Source organism: Mustelus asterias, chromosome 8 (assembly GCF_964213995.1).
Source record: "Mustelus asterias chromosome 8, sMusAst1.hap1.1, whole genome shotgun sequence".
Classification (NCBI taxonomy): domain Eukaryota; kingdom Metazoa; phylum Chordata; class Chondrichthyes; order Carcharhiniformes; family Triakidae; genus Mustelus; species Mustelus asterias.
Window position 1 is genome coordinate 70,012,057 of NC_135808.1, and position 23,125 is coordinate 70,035,181.

Genomic DNA, 23,125 nt, shown 5'->3' on the forward strand with positions numbered 1-23,125 from the left:
GATTCCCTGTGCCTCTAACTCTCTTTTCTCTTTCAAAACATCCTTAAAACCAAGCTTTTAGTTATTTGTCCTATTTATGTCTCTTTATGTAGTTTGATGTCAAGTTTTGTTTGTTAATGCTCCTGTGGTGCACCTTGAGATGTTTTATTAAAGGCGTGAGATAAAGACATGTTGACATTGTTGTTGAAATTGAAAATTAAAGACTTAGTAATGTTTGAATGTGAAATAAGCCATGACTGAAGCTGGTTTAACCTAATTTTCCATCCAGTTTTCAAAAATGTTACAAAAAGAAAACAATCCCTGTTGAGTCAAAGGATTGAAAATTCCTGCTGATGCAACCTTACTCTGAGTGACATCCTAGTGCAATATTGAAGGAGGGCTGCACTGTTCTAGCTTTGGTCTTTCAGATAAGATGTTTAACTGAGGTACTGTTTACCCTCTAGGGTGGACATAAAATATTTCATAGTCGTCCAGCATCCTGGCCAATATTTATCCCCCAGCCGACATCCATGAACCTTTTACATGGTGATTATCGCATTGTTGTGGTGGGTCCTTGCTGTGCATAAATTGGCTGTTCTCTTCCCTACATTACCACAGTGACTTCAGTTCAAAAGTTTAAAATTAGCTGTCAAGCATCAGCCTGCTGTTTGGAATACAGAAACTCTTGTTGCACTTTGGTATTTTGTTTAGTAAGAACTGTGAGAAAAGGAATGTAATATTTCAGAATTTTGTTCATCATTTTTATTCCACAGAAAGGATTTTCAGAAAGATTTAATGTTAACACCTTATTTTTGAAAAGCAATGCATATTCTTTGGAGTTCAAAAAGTAACATTTTGATAAAAATGCAATCAGAAGTTGTTTGGCCCACCGAGTGATTCACTACCTTAATTGAGTAATCAGAAACCATCTCCACCTATTCCATTCCAATTCTCTTCCCGCACCTAGTGGTGCACCAAGGCAGACTTTCATCTGTTTCCATAGCTAGTAATTCCCACGACTAGTCTGTTGCCAGGGGCTTAAAGCTTAAGGGGTGCCACACCACATCAAGCGTGGTTGACCAGCATCTCTCCTGCTCTTACTGCTAGCCATTGGCCTGTTTGGAAGGATTTGCAGTCGACACACTCAACCTTTTTGACCATATTATGAATGCACCTTCCTTGGCCATCAACTCCTGGGGTGGGAATTGAACCCGGTACTTCTGGTTCAGAGTCAAGGAACGCTACCCACTACACCCCCACCTATGAGGCTGTATTTTACCCGCCCTTTGAGGTAGACTATGAGGTGGGAATGCTAACAAAATGAGAAGGTGTGGGATGAGCGCCAGTCATCTTCACATCATCATGCCACTTTACCAGTGACAGGAAAAGTGGCAGACAGCTCACCCACCTGGAGTCCACTAACCCACAATTTTGCCAGTGCTTGTGGACCTCCTCCCCAAGTAAATTCTGGTCTCCCAGTGGACTCCAGGGTAGGGCTCCCCCCTTTTTTTTGACACTCTTTGGCACATCGAGCATCACACTGGGGGAACAACGTCTGCCTCTGATGCAAAGGCAATGCATGCCCTCAGCAATACACCTGTCCTCACCAGGGCCTGCTGAATTGGCCCTGACACCTCCTATATCCCACATAGCTGACTGTGAGGGCGCACGGTCATCGATGCACCCTTATTCTGCAAATGCAATCCCAGCAGTGGCCACTGCTGGTGCTGGCCCTGCGCAGGCTGCCAGCCCTCTGATTGGCAGCTCTTCTTGGAGGCTGTCTGCTGTCCTTATAGGATCAGAATCAGCCTCCCACTTTCAGCTCCAGAAGCAGGACCCCTGCACTGACAGAAAATCCAAGCCAATGTATTAAAAAATATATTGTCTTCTGTACATATGTGAGAGGTAGATTAGAAAAGAGACATGATAGAGAGAGATATTTGAAAGGAAGATGGCTACAAGGGCAGTCAGTTTGTTTGTTAAAGAGAAAGCTGTGAGGATCTTTGCTCAGGATAGTTAGAAATCCCATGCCCTGAAATTCTCCCAATAAGTCATTACTTTAGTGAGAGTCTGGCAGAAACTCTGAACGGTGATGTAAACAGTTGTCATGTCTCCGGAGAGCCCCTGCAGAATTTCAGGTCTCTCTGCTATAGTTAAATGTGAAAGAGGTGTTTTTTGTTTAAATTTTATGTCATGTGGATATAAGTTACAGTGATTGTGATAGCTTTGATTGTGTATGTTGTTCAGCTTGTAGAAATGCACATGTACAAGAGACTTGTGTCTCCAGTTCTGCTCACAAGGGACAGTTGTAATTATGGGGCATATCTGCACAGACCACTTAAGAGAGTGACTAAAACAATACTCATGGCAGACTACATTCATAATAATAAGTTAATGGTTTCCTAAATGGTTTAAGTTTGTTTTGAAAAGATTGAAGGCATTTGACGATTTTTACTTTCGAATGATTAATGCAAACTAAAGTTTAGTTTTTAAAAGTTTATAAAGTTTACTTATTAGTGTCACAAGTAGGCTTACATTAACAATGCAACGAAGTTAGTGTGAAAATCCCCTAGTTGCCACACTCCAGCGCCTGTTCGGGTACACGGAGGGAGAATTTAGCATGGCCAATGTACCCAACAAGAACTAACAAGGTTTACAGATGCTCTATAACGAATATTTAATTCCTTCTCTTTCCAAAGTACTTTGCTGGTAGTTTGAAAGCTTTGGAGGACATTTAATAGTGAATCAGACATGCAGCGGAACAAAATACTTCAGTCATTTTCTTTTGTCATTGTCACTGAGGGGCAGAACATGTGTTTGTGCGCAGATTGTGGTGTAATGCTCAGTTCTGTCAGTAGATGGCGGTTGCCACCTGTATACAGAGGAAACAAAGCAAAATAAAGATGTTGTCATTTCTCAACCTTCCCCCCGCCCACCCTGCCTCACCCACTACCTCTACCCAAGTAACGTAACACTCTATTTTTTTCCATAAAATGTTCCATTGCAGCTTATAGAATCCTTCAGCAGATTTTTAAGAAAATCTATCAACAAATTTTCCCAACAGCTTCATAATTTTTAGAATTTCTGATATTAGGGAAGGAAGTTCAGGCAAATTTACGGGGAAGAGTTTAAGGTGACAAGACAGCAGCCTGGAATTTCCAGTACTGATACTGGCGAGGCTGTTAGTGCTCATCCTTATTACTGTCATATTACTGCCAGTAACTTGTTGTCTATGCGTGCAGGACTCAGATGCTGCTGGTTGCATTATTCTGCTCCTCCACAGGGTGCGCTGTTGCAGTCTGAACAGATAAAACCTGCCCAAAAATTAGTTATCACATAAACTGAAGCTAATGGCCTACGGAGTATCACTCAAAAGGCAGTTAAAGAAGTCTTGCTCAAGCAGGAATAAATGAGTTTTTAAATGGTGTAAGTGTTATTTACCGGGGGATTAACTGCAGTGTTAATGTGAGCCTACTTGTGACAATAAAAATAAACTTAGTGTGGAGTCTCAGGAAAAAATTAATGCTGCAGATTTTTAAAAATATACTGGGGTAGGGGTCGATCTTACAGGAATTTGGCAAGGTGCTGGTTTCGGCGAGAAAAATTGAGTGAATCACGTCGACGTTTCCGGCATAACTTCTGACCAAATTTTGAGCCTCATTGACAAATCCTTTTATGGTCACAAGAATAATGCCCCGCCCATGGCAGCCTCCCTCTGATTTGTGCGCTACAGTTCAAATTAATCACGTCAATCACTGGGGAGCTCCGTATAAATAGGTCTCCAGCACTTGCTCCACTTGCAGGGGTTGGCAGTCAGGAAGCCCGCTCCACGATTCTCAGAGGGAGCCCTCATCAGATTTCCCAATGGAGTGCAGCAGAGGCTGGATGCACTCTACCTCTGCTCCAGGAGAAGGAGTCCGACCAAGGTCACCACCCCTGCCTGCGAAGCAGTGACATTCTTGGCGAGTGCAGGTTCGCTGCAAAAGAGGATGGGGCAGCAGTGCCACAAGATGAAGAACGATCTTCTGCGCTCAACCAGGGTAAGTGAGACTTGTGCAATCTTTTTTCTGGACGCCCTCGCACACCCCTCCCACTTCCACATTAATTTCTCACCCAGCCACTTCGGCCTTTTCCAAGACCTGTAAGGAGGCTCTCCTCTCCCCTCCCCCAATTATCATGTTCCCCCCACTACTCGCTGCCATGCTCCTTACAGTCCAGCTTCCACTCAAGACCCACACCTGCCACACCTCATCGCCACTGTAAATGTCAACAAATGTTAATTGCCTTGTCTGTGTCATTGCAGGACTAAAGTCAATCACAAAAGCATAAGCAAGCACGCCCAGCCAGAGTAATGCCAGAGATAAGAACCCTCACGACGTTCGAGGAGAGAGAGACCTCGAGCGGGCTGGGAGGAGGAAGAGCACACTTGCACTGATAGTGAAGTGGGGGCAGCTGACAAATGTGAAAATCCTCAAGGTATGCTGTCATTCCTTAAGTCCCCAGAGAGTAATCAATGTTCCCTCCTTTATCCCCTGTAATGCACTAATGCCATTCCCCTTCTCTTACAGGCAAAATACTTGAACAGGCCGGACCATCCTCGTGCCCCTTGGACCCACAGAACTCGAGTAGTTCCGAGGTAGACTTCTCAGACCTTACTGCTAAAGGGGCGTCACAGCTGTCACCCCACACTTGGCAGCAGCGCAGATACTCATGCCTCGGTATCATTAAGTAGATACGCTCTTGGATCGCTCACAGTTGAGCACCTCTCAACTGGAGATCCACAACAGGCGGGGGCAGGGATGTCCCAGAGAACCGGCAGTCAGAGGGATACCAGAGGCCAGGGCTCTGCTGGGCCCCTGCCTGATGACCTGACCCTAGGCCCAGTTGTCCCAGAGCTGCAAAGGCAGAGTCGCAAACATCAAAAGGGGATGACAGCAGCTCTCTTTGGACGCCAAAGCCAACTGGAGCAGTCCCATCACCTTATGTCCAAAGAGATGGTATCGTCACTTCAGCACAACAAGGCCAACACTGCGAGTTTGGCATCCGCAGTGCAGACCTTGGTGTTGGACATCTACTCCACGGCAGCTGATGTCCACACATAGTCAGTTCATGACCTCCATGTCAGAGGGCTGCAACTGCATGGTGCAGGCTTTGGTGGGAATTCACGCGTGTCAGAGCTAGAGGACGGTGGAACTTCTGGACCTCATTCTAGCTGCCCCTTTTAGCGTTCTTGTGAGTGACAAACCTCCAGCCCCACACACCAGTGAGGGCAGCACTGCAATATTCATGCTGCCCGAAAGCAGGCCAGGGCCTTCAAGGTCCAGACCCCACCCCCCCCCCCCCCGCCCCAGGGGATGCCTGCCAGGGTCATCTCAGGCAACATGGCATGGAAGTCAGCAGGTCTTCTCAACCTGAGCTGTGGTTCCTAGAGAAACACCTAGACATAGTGGGAGGGTGAAGAAGTGATCAGCACCTGGTTGGCATGGGTGAAAGTAGGGACCAGTGTAGAGAGGTCTCTACTGTACAAATAATAAATCACTCTGTTCACTCAGAGCCTCCACCCTGCCATTTCATGCCACCAAGCTGTGGACCCACACACACACCCAGTGTTTCATTCCTGTGGAGTGTGAGAATGGCTGTGCCTTGTCTCTCCCACACTGTGCAAAGAAGCCCTGCTGCAGACAACCCCACCACCCCCCTCACAATCCCTGACCATCCTTCCCAGGACCCCGTTCATGGAAGGAGCAAATCCCACCCCACCATCCATTCGGACCAGAGCTGTTCAATTTTGCATCTCTTCACCTGAGTGAGAGGGGCCAAGGGGCTATCGAGGTGCTGATTGCCTGCCCACCTCAGGTGTAAGTTGAAAGTAAAAACCTGGTCACAAACGTAGAGGGCCCTGCAGTGACTGAGACCATTATTCCAGCTTTGATGAACCCCATGATGTGCCCATTCATTGGCATGGCACATGCAGCTCTCTAATGGGCAGGAGTTAGACATATCACTGAGGGTGAGAGAAGCATCACTTTGTCCTCACTGCAAGTCATCATCATTCTCCTGCAGAGATAAGCCAATGGCTGCAGTCCCTACCATTGTAAACATGCACCAAACGGTTAGATCATGGTGGCACTACATCATTATCATAGAATTATAGAATCCCTACAGTGCAGAAGGAGTCCATTTGGCCCACAAAGTCTACACCAACCCTGCACAGAGCATCCCACCCAGGCCCAACCCCTGCCCCATCTCCACAACTCAGTACATCCATCATAACTAATCCATCTAACCTACACACTAGGGGCAATTTGGCATAGCCAATCCACCTAACCTGCAGATCTTTGGATATTAGCTTGACCTTAAAGTCTGCCACTCCCGCTCATCCCCAAAACAAGAGGCAATCAGGGCATCCCTTGCTCATCGCCCAATTATGACCCTGACAACTGTCCAGCATTCTTCCTCCTCCTGCTCAGCATAGTTAAGCACACCACCCTCCTCAATATCCTCTCAATCCAAGGAAATCTGGCACTCGCCCATCACTTCCAGGTCTAGGTTGTCTCCCCTCTGCAGTGCTAAGTTGTGGAGAGTGCAGTAGACCACAATAATGCAGGACACCCTCTGGGGGCTCAACTGTAGGGCATCCCCCGACTGGTCCAGGTATCGGAACCACATCTTCAACAGTCCAATTACCTGCTCCACCAACATGCACACTGAAACGTGAGCCTCATTGTATCAAGTCTCTGCTGGCGTTTGTGGAATCTGCACTGGCATCATAAACCACCTTCTGATCCCTTGTCCCAAAGGTGCCACCTCTCCAGCTGCCGCTCTCCCTCAAAGACAGCTGGGATTTGCAAGTGACCTAAGATGTAATTGTCATGGGCACTCCCATGGAAACGGGCACACACCTGCATGATGTGCCTTGTGTAGTCACAGATGAGTTGGACTTTGAAGGAATGAAATCCCTGCGGTTCCTGAATGATGTTGCATGCCACCATGGTGACCCAAGAGCCACGTGGGTGCAGTCTATCAGACCTTGCACCTGGGGCATCCCTGCTAGGTCAACAAAGGCAATGGCCTTGGGGTCCTGGCTCACCTGGTCCCAGTCAAAGCTGATAAACATTTCAACCCTGGCACAAAGGGCATCTGTCACCTTCCCAATACATTTGTGAGCGGCAGACTGGGAGGAGATGCCACAGATGTCCCCTGTGCTACCTTGGAACAAACTGTTAGCATAAAAGTTCAGAACGGCGTTAACTTTAGGGGCCACAGACATTGGGAGTCCTCCAGTTCCAATGGGATGCCAGCTCATGCAGTATGTGGCAGAAGTGGTCCACTGTTCCCTGGGACAGATGCAGTCTTCACGGCACTGCAGCTTGGACAACTAATGGTAGGAGGATTCTTGGCTGCTTCTGTCTCCAACATTGCTCCTCCATGTGTGGTCCTGCTCCCTGAGCAGCTGCAGGCTGCTGGTCCTGGCCATGTGCAACAGCACGTCGTTGTCTCAACTGCTGGTCAATCCCGATCAGTAGGCAGGCCAACTCAACAAGCTCCATGATTCTAATGGATCATGTATTGATAAAGAAAGAACACCACCGTGAGTGCTGAAAAGTCCAAACAAAGCCCTGACCCTTATCACTCCATGCATCTGTGATTTCCACCCCAGTGCGTCTCATTACCTGTGTGAATTTCCACTCTCCGTCACAACATCTCCTCTGACGCCACAGCCACATAGCTTCCTCTGTACTCCAGCAGGATGAATAGTGTTGAGCCTCTCTTGTCTCATGGCATCTGACCCGCACATTCCGCACCTACCATACCTGCCAAAGAACATAACCTTGCATAGCACTAAAGGTTATTAGAGAGAATCCATGACAACAAGGTCTGCATCCTGACTGGGCATGTCAAAAATGGTGCTAGACATTATATTGAACAGGGGGAGTGGTGCCAACTATCACTATCCTACCTTCCCAGGGGGTTTTCCACAGTACGAGCTGTGTACTGCTAAGGCTTGAATTGAAAGACACATCTACATTCTTGGGGCTTGGTGTTCCAACCTTTGTCCCCTGAATATGCAACTAGATCTAGCTCTGGATGTTAAACTGGCATGCTGGACTCCTCCAAGATTCATCAGTTAGTCACTCTGCAAAAGCATTCGTCTTGATGATTCTTAAGTTTTTGAAGCTTTTGAAGCTATTCCCTAGAGGTCAGTCTCATTCTTCAGGGTATGCAATGCTGTGCAGCCTTGCATGAGAACAATAAACACCCTCTCACAGCTGAACCTGAGAGTCAGAGTTCACAGAGGAGTATGGGGAGTAAGGGTTATGGGGAGTGGGTGGGTAAGTGGATCTAAACCACTATTAGATCAGCCAAGATCTTATTGAATGGCGGGGCAGGCTTGAGGGGCTAGATGGCCTACTCCTGCTCCTATTTCTTATGTTCTTATGAGTAGATTTGAACTTGCTGGCCAGGAATCCGCTCTGGATTCACACCATTAACTGAGCGAGAGTGTTAGGTTTCACTGCATTTTCCCTTCCCGAAGTGAGAGGGTCTTTATGCCTCATGAGGCAGGGTAGCTCTTCGTCACTGATACCCCCACACTTCCCTTGCATCCTGGCCTCTCTCAAAGCAGGACCCCAGGACCTCAGTCACACCAAGTACTGCCCCTTTTGTTATGGCTGCCTCCCCCAATTTGCAGCTCTAACAAGATAGGACACCCACTCAGCTACTGTTTGAACAATAAACCAGCATGGAGGAACTGGGAAGTGACGCTTGCTCAGCAGCCCGCACATATCCTCGGAGCAAGGGGCAACCCAATATGAAGGGAAGGTAAGGCCTCTGAGTGACCCACACACACCCCCCTACCACTCCACCCTCCCCCCAATGGTGACAGTGACCCTCACTCCTGGCCCCAAGCTGCACTTGTGTGGACCCCTAGTACTCTCCCTAGTGCCTCTTGCATGTTCAATTGCCCGGGAAGTTATGGCCGCCTGAGTGCTCAGCTCCGATATCCCCCTCGGAGGTGATGGCGCCAGGTTCACTAATGTGGACCTGTTGTAAATGGAGCTGGCACAGGGTGGCACGATGGCCCAGTGTTTAGCGCTGCTGCCTGACAGTGCCAGGGGATCTGGGTTCGGTTCCCGGCTTGGGTCACTGTCTGTGTGCAGTCTGCATGTTTTCCCTGTGTCTCCATGGGTTTCCTCTGGGTACTCCAGTTTCCTCCCACAGTCTGAAAGACGTGCTGGTTAGGTGCATTGGCAATGCTAAATTCCCCCTCAGTGTACCTGAACAGGCTCCAGAGTGAGGCGATTAGTTGATTTTCACAGCAACTTCATTGCAGTGTTCATGTAATCCTACTTGTGACACTAGTGGCACAGTGGTTAGGACTGGTGCCTCACACCGCTAGGGACCCGGGTTCAATTCCGGCCTTGGGTCACTTTCTGTCTGGCGTTTGCACATTCTCCCTGTGTCGGCATGCGTTTCCTCCGGGAGCTCCAGTTTCCTCCCACAGTCCAAAAATGTGTGGGTTGACCATGCTAAATTGACCCTAGCGTCAGGGGATTAGCAGGGCGAATATGTGGGGTTACGGGAGTACAGCTGGGTGGGATTGTGATCTATGCAGGTTCAATGGGCTGAATGGCCTCTTTCTGTAGTGTCGGGATTCTTTGATTCTATGAACTGAATAGATGGTGCGATATCCAGCAGGAGTATTCACGAATAAAAAGCTAATACATTCAAATTAGGTTTGCACCCTTCCCCGGCGTGTTCCACATCACTCCCCAGTGAGGTTGGCTCAAAATTGAAAAACTGGATTTCACCGGTGAGAATAACGCTTTTCTAAACTCTCTGCATTTTAAGTCCACAGCCGTGGACGGCAAACACGGGCTCAAGATCCCACCCATACTTACTTGGATTTGCTCTTTTATTTGTGGCCCTTGATCTCACATGTATGCCACAATCTTTGTTTTGCTTTCTGCTTTTTAAAAATTTCCTACATGGCAGTCGGCATGTCTCCGAGGATTCTTAATCTGATTAGTTGCAAAACTTCCTGCTGCGTAGGCCTGCTCACAGACAGCACAGATCCCCTGTAAACATCACATGACTGAAAGTCTTCACTGGCAAGCCCACTAAAATTCTGGTGGCAATTCTATGTGATGTGAACGGTGAAAGCTGTTCCTTTACCATTCACAACAAAATCCGAGACTTTCAGACCTTGTATATCAGTTCTAATGAAATTTCTTGGAAAAGTGTATGGGGTGAGAAAAGGCTGCTTACATCACCCAGAATTGTAAGACAAGTACAGTCCCTATCAATTATAGTTTCACATTGAAATGATTGTCTCACTATATAAACTGTGCACAGTAAAGCTGAAGTATAGAATAAAAGCAGGTTCCGCAGTACTCCTATTTGGAAATAAAGCATTAGCCAATTAAACGGGTCCACGGTACTCGAGTGCCAAGTGCCAAATTGTATTAATAGCACAATTTTCCAACTCTATTCTTTTCCTGTAAAAATTATCCACACCCTAAAGGAAGGTGTCAGGACAATAAAAATAAAGCTACTACAATAAGTAAATGCATGTTATCCAATCACTCAGTCACAATTTCACCACACTTTGTGGCAATGTCCAACTATACTGCAGTACTGAGCACTCAGTTCGTACGGTTAGTAGAAAGAGCGGAGCGACATTTCATAAACATTTAAATTTGCCTGCAATTAGCAGCGCATTTAAAATAGTAAGTAAGTAATTAAGGTCTTTGTACTTTAGCAAGGTGTAAAAAGCTTACTGATTTGCCTAAAATTGTTAGCATGTTAAATGTCTCCTTTATGATTGACTTTTTAAGTGATAGAGAATTATTCTGGGAAATTGCCAAAAGATGCTGTCTGCCGAATGCACACAAGTGTGGGGATTGTAAATAGTGATGTGGAGATGCCGGCGTTGGACTGGGGTAAATAGATGCAGGTCTCTAGTACCCCAATGCAATGCACTACAGAGAAGACAGGAGGCAAGGTATGAAACCTTAATCGCTGCTGCTGCAATATCTCTCTGAACCACACTGTCCCACAAGGCAGCTGTGATTCCCCACAGCAAGCAAAATAAAATTGGAGGCTGGCCTCTCTTTTGAACTTTGAACACTGGTATCCAAGGTCACCTGCATGCACTATTGGCTGGGGAATGTTATGTGATGTGGGTTGGCCTGTGAGGGGGGCCAGAAAGAAAAATGCAAAATAAATCTTTCCCTGAATGGGTTCAAAACTGTGAACGAAAATCATTTTCACAGATATGCCAAAGGCAAACTTAATTCAAAACATCAAAAGTAGCCTGAAGGAATAAAACTTTCATCAATAGGAATTTCAACATGTGTACTTTGCTCAAACGTTTACTTTGGTTTAAAAACAGTTGTGCAAAAAAATGTTTGTTTGTTTGAACAGATCTATGAATTTACATCAGTCAAAATGCAAGTTGTTTTTATATATAAACTGTTACGCGAGTAATCAGATATGGTCCATGTTTTGACCATATCTGATTGCATTAACTGCTTTAATTTCCTGCAAACAGAGACACAAAGGTCAGTCTGAATTTGGATTGGAAATGGATGGAGGCAGCTCTGAAATTGCTGTGTTTCCCGTCCTGTTCCTACTCTCCTCAAGCTCATTGCCCTAATCCCACAAGCCATTACGAAGGCAGCTAAGACACCCATGTAAATCAGTGCAAACTTCATCTAATTGGATTCCACAACATACATAGGATCTTCATTGTAATTCTGAAGTACAGTTGGGAGGTTGGCCTGGAAATACTATTTTTTTTTGGTGAAGCCATAAGGAGCAGGGCTACTCCAAATCTACATCCTCCCCAAGGCTCTGACTATCAGCTGACTCAGCACAGGAGCCAGACTATTTCCTAGCCCTTCCATGGGCAACAGGAGCCAGTAAAAATGCTAACATGGCCTGGGCCATGAAGAGGCTCATGTTTTCCACCATCAGATAGCAGTTGGGAGGAAAAATCAACCCTATAAACACTAGAAACTGACTTTGTATTCTTAATCACTAGAAATTGCACTTATTATTCTTAATAAGCATGAGGAACTACACTTAGTCTTAATATGCATAATGTTCTTATGTAACATGTTTCATACAATAACATCCAAAATTATCTCAATCTGAAATGGCTAATATTTTTGGCTAATAAATACTTATTCAGTTTGCTGATTTAAGAAAAACACTAACTTTTCTTGAACATCTACTATGGTTCCATCCAACAGGAGCGAGCAGGGACATGAGACATTACATCACTTCCTGTGATGGCATATACTGTCTCAATAACATATCACACAGTTAGAATTAATCCTTTATACTACATCTACTCCCCCTCCCCCACCCACCCCAAGTTTCACTATCCGAACGCATCCTCAACTCCTTTGGAGGTGATTGGGGATGCGAGTCCCATGGGCGATTTCTCAAATTCTGCTGTACGAAAGGAAAATCTGTAGATGGCTCAGGTTGACCAGTCTGGTAATCAGCTGGATCTTTCAATGAATGCAGCAAGGCTGGGTTATGTGGCTGCTTCAACTGTGTAGGAAGTTGCTTGTGTGTGGCCGACTAGCGCACTTTTGGTTTGTATGAGTTAGAAGCATGGAAGTTCAACCAATTGTTCATAAATAGCTTGGTCTCTGAACCAACCTGACTCTCCACTTTGGAGCAGTGACAGGTTGTATGCTCTGTGACGAGTCTTCATCCCATAAGGAACTCACAAGGTGCTAAACTATTTGGAGTGCAGTTGAACAATAGCTCAGAAGTGCAAGTCGGATGTTGTCATTCATCTTTAGCAATGCTTTTCTTGTGAACACTCCTCTTTCAACTTCTCTATTATCTTGAGGGTATCATGGTGAGCTGGTAGTCTGGAAAAATCCATAAGATGCCTTGAACTCTTTAAAGTATTCACTGGCAAACTGCAGCCCATTGTCTCAGATTACAAGGTTTAGAATTCCATGTGTTGCAATATCTCCTTCAGCCACGTAATCACCGCTTCAGAAATATGACCCTGCTGTTCCTTGACTTTTACCCATCTGGAGCAGTATAGTTTAGTGTGATAAAGAACATCTTACCTCTGTGTTCAAAGAGGTCCCTCCCTAGATGTTTCCATGGTCTTGATACAAAGGAAGATGTCATCAATGTTTCTCTTGTCTCCTGACAATGAATAGCACAAGTAATATAGTTTGAAATCATCTCTTCCGACAATTTTGAGAGATCTGGCTACCAAACAGAATACCCCTGCTCTACCTTGATATTCTGTGATGCCCAAATGTCCTTGGTACAATGGCTGCAGAATGTCGACTCTCATCACATTCGCAATGACCAGTCTCTCGTGGGTAAATCATCAACTCCACTGAGGTGTCCTCTCTGTTCATGGTACTGTCTGAGAATAGGATTGTGAGGCATGTATGCTGGCCATCCTTTGATGCAGTACTCTGTGATATGAACACGTTCATCATCAGATTTCTGAGTATCCCTGATTTCATTTAGTCACTGAGTTGGTGTTGGTAGAGTTGTGGTTGCTGTCAACGTAAAGGTTTCTACGTCTTCAACAAGGGCTACATCAACTTGTTTATGAGGATGCAGGAAAATAATTTTCTATAGTCTGCTGTTTTGCCGAAACGTACTCTTGTCTTTGCATTAAACCTCATCATCCTAGTCTGAATCATTGTACACGTGAAGGCATTTGCTTCAGAAGTTAAGAGTGTCACTAAGGGTCTGTGATCAGTCTCTGTTTTGAAGTAGAGATCAAGAATATAACCTTCAAACTTGCCAGAAGCCCATGTAGTTCATGCTTCTTTATCTCTGTTCAGTCTGTCAATGTGTGGGATGTATAGGAAACTGGTCTATGCTTTTCATCTGAAGAAGTCATACAAACTCAAAACATTAACTCTATTTCTCCCTCCGTAGATACTAATGGACCTGCTGAGTTTTTCTAGCATTTTCTGTTCTAATTTCAGATTTCCAGCATCTGCAGTATTTTGCTTTTATTACACTTTCCATCCACCTGTTTGTGAAAGAGTACAGCTCCCAATCCTGTAGAAGATGCATCTGTGGCAATCATGGTGGCTAGTCTCAGCCATAGTGAGCTAAAATATCAGGTGATAATAACATCTCTTCGACTTTCTCAAAAGACCTCCATTACGTTTCCTCCCAGCACCATGACTATTACCTTTGTGTAACAGTTGACAACTAGGTTGAGCAAACACTTTCCTACTAGGTTTACCAAAACCATGGATTCCTGGAGCTCAGTCACAAACTGAGGGAGCTGGAAACACCTTGATTGCTCTTCTGTGAATCTGCTCTGAAACGGATGGAAAACACAATTTACCCAATGTACTTGACAATCAGCTGTGAGAATTTACATCTATTGTTGAGTGTATGTCCTGCTCCCTGTCAGCATTGGAACACAGGCCACACTCACGTGTCACGTTCTGTCTGAGTGGATCCTAGATCAGGACATCATCCATGTGAAATACAACTCCATCCACCCCTTCGAGGAGACTTGACAGTGCCCTCTGGAAGAATTTTGGTGCTGATGTGATACCAAAGGTAATCAGTTGAAATAAAAAACCCCAAATGGGCTAGTGCAATGAAGGTTGTGAGAAACCTAGTCTTTTCGTCAAGGGGAAGTTACAAAAATAAACAATTATTCGCATCTAGATTCATGAAGATTGAACTCTTTTCTAATTTTGCTAAGCTCTTGTCCACGGACAACACAGGATGAATGTGTCACATTCAATTGTTCAGTTCTGTAAGATCTATATCAATTCTGATGTATTTGTTGGGTTTTGGCACTGGAACCATTCCTGAGCACCAGCTTGTTGCTTTTATCAGAAGTAAAATAACTGTTTGCTTCAACATATAGTCAGTTACCTTCTTTACCTTTGGTAAGACTGGATGAGGAGGTTTTCTGGGTGTAAACAGGCACACTGGCTTCATTTCAGGATCTAGAGTGATGTGGTACACTGTCTTCCACTTTCCTACACCTGTGAACATTGCAAAAATTCAGCTCTGAATTTTTAAAGCTGATCTTCGCAGCTTTCCAGTTCCTCCATTCTGCAAATCAAATGCCAGTTTGTAAATGCTTGCCTGCTTAAGATTGAAAAGCTCTGATTCAGTATCACATAAGCTTTCAGTGGTTTTCCTCTATCTTGAAGGGTTGCATTCAATTGTCTAACGACCTTGAATTCTACACCCTATGGTCCATGTAGTTTTTTGCATGATCGCTAAAGATAACTTTTCTTCAGCCACAGTTCAGCATCAGAAAGACTTAAAACTGCTGCACCTGTCTCTAAATTAAATTGTGTCTTGTTTCCCCATATTACGATATCAGCACTCCAGTCACTTCTGCTCTGTTCTTGGATCTCTCCAAGGAAAGGCATTTCAATATTATTGATATCTTTTATTTTACAGATCCTGCTACCTTTCAAAGACCAAAGGGTCTTACAGCTTGAATGTAACCACCTTTGTACAAAAATTGCATTCAGCCTCTTTGGCAAGCATAATTTCATGCATGTGTTTTTTCACCATACTGATAATAGTTAGCTGGGATGGTTGATGAATGCTCTTCCTGCTTCCAGCTGCTTCACTGTTTTTAAATTTAACAACTCCACTGCATCAGTCATTTTTGGGATATGGTTCTTTCTGTCACCCTGAATCACTGATCAATTCTGCTTCCTGACCTCAGCTTGTCTGCTCAGTTGAAATGCTTTTGTTAAGCTTAAATTACCACTTGATGGCAAGTGATCAAACAATATTCCATCCAAGACACAGACAACAATTCTGTCCCTGATTAATTCATCTTTTAAGTTGCCATATTCACAGTTCTCTGCAAGTCTATACAGATCGTTGATAATATATCACGACTTTCCCTTTGTCTTTGGGTACGTTCATTAAATTTAGCCACCTCAACATGGCATTCTTTTGCAGATTAAAGCAGACACTGAGTCTTTTATTACTTCATCATATGTAGTTATGTCTTCATTGATCCCTTGCCCGACTAGGATATTGCCTGCACAGCCACCAATCACTTATAATAGTGGACTGACTTGCTCGCAGCGAGGCCCGATGTGTTGCGACATCTGGCAAATCTTCAGCTCCAATTCAAGCGTGCTGCTGCCTGATTGTGAAATGCTTGAAGCTTTCCAGTAATGGTGGTGTTTTTTCCATACTTATTCTTTCACCTGCTTTCACCATATAATTTTCTCCATCTCATTGTGCGAGCACAGAATATTTGCAGAATCTGCAGAGGTTAGGAACGTGCTACCTTTCATTGAACATCTCTCACTGTGCGGCTTCATCTTGTTATGGGGTTCAACAAATGAGAGCAGGATCATGAGACATTGCAGCACTTCCTGTGATGATGGATATGGTGTCGCATTAGCATATCACACAGTTAGAATTAACCCTTGTACTACAGTTAATGAGTTACATTTTGTTGAAAACCAATTTTCATCAAGAATAAAACTGAATAAGCAACTGTCACCAATTAAAGGAGATATTTACAATTTGCAACATAAACAAAGTAACATTCATGCCATTCAAGGAGCAACTAATGACCAAACGACCATCTATAGCAGGAGGGAGCCTAAGCACCATCCCTGGCTTTCAATGGAATTATCATCACTGACTCCTCCACTATCAACCATTCTTGGGATTTACCACTGACCAGAAAATTAACTAGACCAGCTATATAAAATATGTAGCTACAAGATCAGGTTAGAGGCTGGGAATTCTACGGTGAGTAACTTACCTCCTGACTCCTCAAAGCCTGTCTACCTTCTGAAAGGCACAAGTCAGGAATGTGATAAAATATTCTCTGCTTACCTGGATGAGTGAAACTCCAAGAACAAATGAGAAACTGGACACCATCCAGACAACACAGTCCACCTGATTGACAACCCATCCCTTACCTCAAACATCCACTCCCTTCATCACCAGAACAACTTAGCCCCATCCTCGAGCAGTACTGCCATGGCATCTTCAACAGCACTTTGCAAACCCACATTCTCTACCACCTGGAAGAACAAGCGCCCCCTCCAAGTTACTCATACGGTGACAAGAAGTAATCTTGTTGCTCCTTCACTGTTACTGGGTAAAAATCCTGGAAATCTCTTTCCACCAGCACTCTAGCTTATCTCCACCATACGGACTGCAGTGTTTCAGAAAGTATCTCCCCACCACCTTCTCAAAGGTAATTAGGGATGGGCGAAAATAGAAAGAGAAAATTACAAAAATATTCAGCAGGTAAGGCAGCACATGGTCTGAATGTCATCAGACTGAAATGCAAATTTGTTTCTCTCCACAGATATCCCCTGACCTGCTGAGTATTTCCTGCATTTTCTGTTTTTATTTCAAATTTCCAACATCGGCAGTACTTTGTTTTTTTTTATTTAAGCAATAAATGCTGCTCCTGCAGTAATGGCCACATCCCATGAAAGTTTTGGGGAAAGGGAAAATCCTAGTAGGTTGGAAAAGATTTTAAACAATTAGGCATTTAAGACACTGACAGAACTACCACCATTGAGTTAAATGACTCTTAAGTAGGCTTATAAACTAACAATAGTTTACACACATATGACCGCAGTAAGAGATTTGAAACAAGTGATTGTGATTTAAACGCATATTTTGATATTTTAAATGTATTCACTGTATTCTTATAAAGTGATTGTGCACTTTGGCCAAGAGCAAGTTGCCACAAGGCCTAATGGTACGGGGACTTTCAAACAGAACCACATTCTTAGGAAACAATGAAATCTCAGAATGTGCAGTTTCTTATCAATAGGAATTGCTAGCAGTTATGTTCTCAGGACTGCTTACGAATAGAATTATTTACTGTCCAGATAAGATGGATGCTTGCCCAGACACGGATCACGTGTTTATCTGGTTTGGCAGTGACCTGGAGAGGAACCTGTGGGAATGTTAATTTTGAACTTATTGCCCAGGCGTCTGGTTGCTAAGTGATACAGGAGGTTGAGTTAGCCAAAAGGGGAGGATACATCCGGATTGTACGGACTAATAAAATACCATTATGTCAGAGGACAAAGTGCAATTGGCTAAGGTATATGACAGGTGTTATTAATGATTTATGTATACTGAAGATGATTAATTCAAAGCTAATGAAAGGCAGGAGAATTTGATAAGGAAAATGTATAATTGACCTCTCTTGAACTGAAAACGCGGAATTCATCAGAGAGGTCAGGCTGCTCTATCTCTGGAGAGGCCTAGAACTCTTTGGTGACTTCTGCCCACAATTGCTGGTCAAATAAAAGATGTGTCCTTAAACTGGGACATTGGCTTTTGTGAGTCTTTGTATTGACTGAAGTTTTGGCGATACCCAGCCACCTCAAAAACTCCACTAGCAAAAGAATTGAACAAAAAATACGTGCAAAAAACCCAAAAATATGTCCATATAAGTGATGAGCAGATTTACACCGCTGCTGAAACCCTTATCCATGTCTTTCACTATACTTTACTACTTCAAAGCTGGCCTTTCTTCATTTATCCTACAAAACTTGAGCTCATTTGAACCTCTGCTATCTGTATCCTAACTTGCACCAAGTCTCATTAACGCTTCAGCCTTGAACTTGTTGAGCTACATTAGCCCCCCAGCACCTCTAAATTTAAAATTATCATAGAAATCATAGAAACCCTACAGTACAGAAAGAGGCCATTCGGCCCATCGAGTCTGCACCGACCACAATCCCACCCAGGCCTTACCCCCATATCCCTACATATTTTACCCGCTAACCCCTCTAATCTACGCATCCCAGGACACTAAGGGGCAATTTTAGCATGGCCAATCAACCTAACCCGCACATCTTTGGACTGTGGGAGGAAACCGGAGCACCCAGAGGAAACACACGCAGACACGAGGAGAATGTGCAAATTCCACACAGACAGTGACCCAAGCCGGGAATCGAACCCAGGTCCCTGGAGCTGTGAAGCAGCAGTGCTAACCACTGTGCTACCGTGCTCTTCATTGTTTTCAAGTCCCTCCATAATCTCATCCCTGCCGCATTCCCTCTTCCAGCCATATAGATCCCAGTGCTCCTCCAATTCTGGCCTCTTAAGGACCTCCGATTTTAATCGGTCCACTATTGGTGGTTATGCCTTCAGTTGTCTCTGCCCAAGTTCTGGAATTCCTTTCCTAAACCACTCTGCCCCCAACACTTTCTCCTCCTATAAGATGCTCCTTAATACCACCACTTTGACCAAGTGTTTGATCCTCTGTCCTAATATCTACTTATGTGACTCTTTCAAATTTTGTTTGATAATGTTCCTGTGACGTATCTTAAACATAATAAAATGCTCCAAGAAGCAATATAAATAGAAGTTGTTGTTGCCACAACATATACTTCCTTATTACCTTACAATCTGGATAACTTGCATAACATGAAAATGTCACATTTCTTTGCACAACAGTTACAGGTTGATTAAGTTTTATCGATACTTGAAGAAACCATTTTTTACTCCATTAAAGCTTGGATGATTGTTCTGCTGAGTTTGAAATTACTGTATTTTTGCAATCCATTAAAGAATGAGAAAGGGAGTAGCAGGACTTACGGATTGTCCAGAAGTAATACAATGGGATTTAACTCCTTCTTTGGTCTGTAGTAAGCTCTAAGAGGAACAATAAAGTTGTACAATCCATTTCCTGCTGTTTCTGCAGAAACAATGATAAGTTTGTTCCTGAACCCATATGCTTTTGCATCTTCATAGTAATTATGTTGGCACCCCTAGAGGGAAAAAAACAACAAATGTATTTATTTGAATTTTTAAACAAGTACATACTTGAATATTCCTAATGTCAAATGAATTTTAATTTATTGTCACTGACAAAATCTTGACTCCTGATTAAAAAAAGTTCTAACATAAAAGATATTACAGGAAGGTGACAAAAATAGAAAATGCCTGTACGTATTGCTAGTTGGTAGAAACTGATCATTTCCGACCTAGATGTGTGTACCAGGTGAACTATGCATAAATTAGAATCCATTGAGATAATGTAACATTTAGGGAACCAACAACAGGTAAGGAATTTGAAACTGCACCAATGGAGGACCTAAAAGATATTGCTAATATATTCTACACTTCGATAAGGACTCAGGAGGGTGATTAATTTAGCTCAGGTTCCTTAGGCATGGAATTAGCTTATTAAATCGCTGATTCTTGTTACTCACACTCTGAGAAACACAAGGGGAACTCTTACCAAAAAATGGCAGAGTGTTGATACCGGTGAGAAAAAACAGCATGTTTCTTTGGAGATCTTGCCACACTGTCACAAAAAAAACAGCTGGGTATGTTTCACGTCAACATGTCAGGGGAGCGAGGCCTCAATGCGCTGGCAAAGCCTGGCTGCACTGAGATCAGGGCACCATTTTAAAGAGAGCCACAATCAAAGCAAAAAGTAACCTCCTCCCCACCCTGTGATCCGAGTCAGCATGTACTCCCCCTTCCCCAACTAACCTCCCCCCCCCCCCTCCCTCAAAAGATCTGGCCCTAATTTTTAGACTATGCTCCTTAGTTCTAGAATTTCCAACGAGTGGAAACAGTTTATCTTTATCTGCTCTGTCTTTTCCTGTTAGTATCTTGAAGACTTCAATCAGATCACCCCTTAACTTTCTAAATTCTAAAGCTAGTTTCAAGCTAAAAGTCACTGTGATAACCCTCATGAGGAATTGCTGATTGATCTCCCTGTCTCATTTGTATGATCTCTCCTGACAATTAAGCTCCTGAAATCCAGGCATCATTCTCGTAAAACTACGCTGCTCTCCCTCCAAGGCCAATATATCCTTCCTCAGGTGTGGTGCCCAGATCTGCTCTCAGTATTCCACATGGGATCTAACCAGGGCTTTGTAAAGCTGCAGCATAACTTCTGTATTCTTATGTTCCTGTCCTCTATCTATAAAGGCCAGCATTCCATTAGCTTTCTTGATTATTTTCTGAACTGGTACGTGGCCTTTTAAAGATCTACGCACCTAAACCCCCAAGTCTCTTTGGACATCTACAGTATTTTACTTCATACCATCTAGAGAGTACTCTGAGCTAACATTTTCATTCCAAAATGAGAATAACTCTCACTTGCTTGAATTGAAATCCATCTGCCAGAGTTTTGCCCATTCACCTAGTCTATCAATATCCCTTCATAATTTTATGCTAACTTCTACACTGTCCACAATGCCGCCTAACTTTGTGTCATCAGCAAACAAGATGTATGACTTTCTATGCCATTGTCCAAGTCATGATCAAATATTGTGAACAATTGAAATCCAAACACAGATCCTTGTGCAACACCACTAATCACATCCCACCAATTTGAGTACCTACCCATTATCCCAACTTTCTGTTGCCTGCCATTCAATCAATTTCCCAGCCATGTCAGTATTTTTCCCTCAATTAACAGATTTTTATGCAGAACTTTATCAAAAGCCTTCCAGAAGTCCATATAGATAACATCCATAGACATTTCTCTTTCTGCCGTAATACTTGGCATTTTCATTCCATAAAATGGCTACAACAACTAGCTGTTGCTTCAAACTTTTTGCTGGGTTGATGGTTTGATATGGCCTTAATGCACCCAAGTACAGATATACATATTTCTTGTGATGATGCAACGATTCTGACAGTTTTTGAGGGTCCATCCCAACAAATGCTTCTCAAGATCAGATGTGGAGATGCCGGCGTTGGACTGGGGTAAACACAGTAAGAGTTTTAACAACACCAGGTTAAAGTCCAACAGGTTTATTTGCTAGCAAATGCCATTAGCTTTCGGAGCGCTGCTCCTTTGTCAGATGGAGTGGATATCTGCTCCAGCTGGGTGGTCCACTGCCTGTTACCAGGGGAACACATACTCAACAAGCCCAACAGGGAGATCAATCAGCAATTCCTCGTGGGGGTTATCACAGTGACTTTTAGCTTGAAACTAGCTTTATACTTAATACTTTTTGCTAGGGGGACCCATTTCTGTTAAACTCCCATGCAACACAGCCTGTATTGTCGAGTTGATCCCATGTGCTGACTTGTAAGATGAATAAAACATGCATTCCTGAGGTGAAAAGTCGAAGCCCAACTCCGAATAAGAGTAGCATTTCTTAGCAGGATATCGGGAGAGGAACTGACTTATACGCCAAGCATAGGACTAAACATGAATTTTGATTCCAAGAGAATGGAGTCATGCATCTTATACACTGGGTCAACATATAATCTACGGTATTTCTATTTGCTGCTGAACTGTTAACAATAGTGGATAAATTGTGAGATAGCAGAAAAATTGGTTTTTCTGACTATTTCAAACTGGCATGTACCTGACTTTGCAAATGTCTGTATAAAAACATCTTTTTTTTTAAAAAAGAAAAACATTCCTGGTGCTCTATTTATGAAATAAATATGTTCCGTAATGGCTTTGCAGAGATGAAAAACAGCACCTGAATTCATACCTTATCTAATCTGAGACAGCAGAATGGGACTTTCTCTGGCAGTAGGTGGCACAAGGTTGGAGAGCTTCCAATATAAGGCGAGTTTGGAGGATATCCTTTAACATACCTAAAACAGATAAAGTCAATCATTTTTAAATTGGGAATCTAAAGCATTCCTAAGCCCCTCATTTTTTTCTAGAAATCTATTTTATGTGCCAATGTGCTGAATGTGAGTGAATAAGCAACTCGTGCTCCTGTTTATATCAAATCCTGTTGTATCTGGTAAATAAAACTCGGTGTTATGTGCAGCGCAATACTGATACTTACATGCTGCAAGTGAAATTCTTATGGTATACTTTACAGTAAATGCTCAAGGAATTGTTTTAAATCATGTTTATTATGTTAACAAATAGCCATTAAGTTTAGTTTACTTTTTAAAAAGAATCAAATATGTTACATTAAAGGATTATTCAATGATCCAATGAGAAAATGAGAAAAACTCCTCAGGGCAGTACAGTCAGAAGCAAATCCAAGGCAACATGAGAGATGCAGCTGTATAGAGAAACAGAAGAACATTTAGCAGTGTAGCGTAGGGGCATGTCCTCTTACTATATTTTCCAATAGATTTGCCTCTCAATTTCCATTATCATTATTTGGCGTTTAGAGTAATCATCCAGGAGTTTACCAACTCCTTTACT

General features: G+C 43.5%; 1 protein-coding gene across 3 annotated transcripts in view; it reads right to left on the bottom strand.

The window, feature by feature from the left end:
- Positions 1–23,125, bottom strand: part of kcnt2a (potassium channel, subfamily T, member 2a) — a 743,558-nt gene that overhangs the window by 298,488 nt on the left and 421,945 nt on the right. For all 3 annotated transcript variants that reach the window (XM_078218141.1, XM_078218140.1, XM_078218139.1), the window contains 2 exons: positions 22,449–22,554; positions 19,576–19,748 (listed from right to left, as the gene is read on the bottom strand). In XM_078218141.1, coding sequence (XP_078074267.1) covers positions 19,576–19,748; positions 22,449–22,554 — 279 coding nt within the window. The remainder of the gene's footprint in view (positions 1–19,575; positions 19,749–22,448; positions 22,555–23,125) is intronic.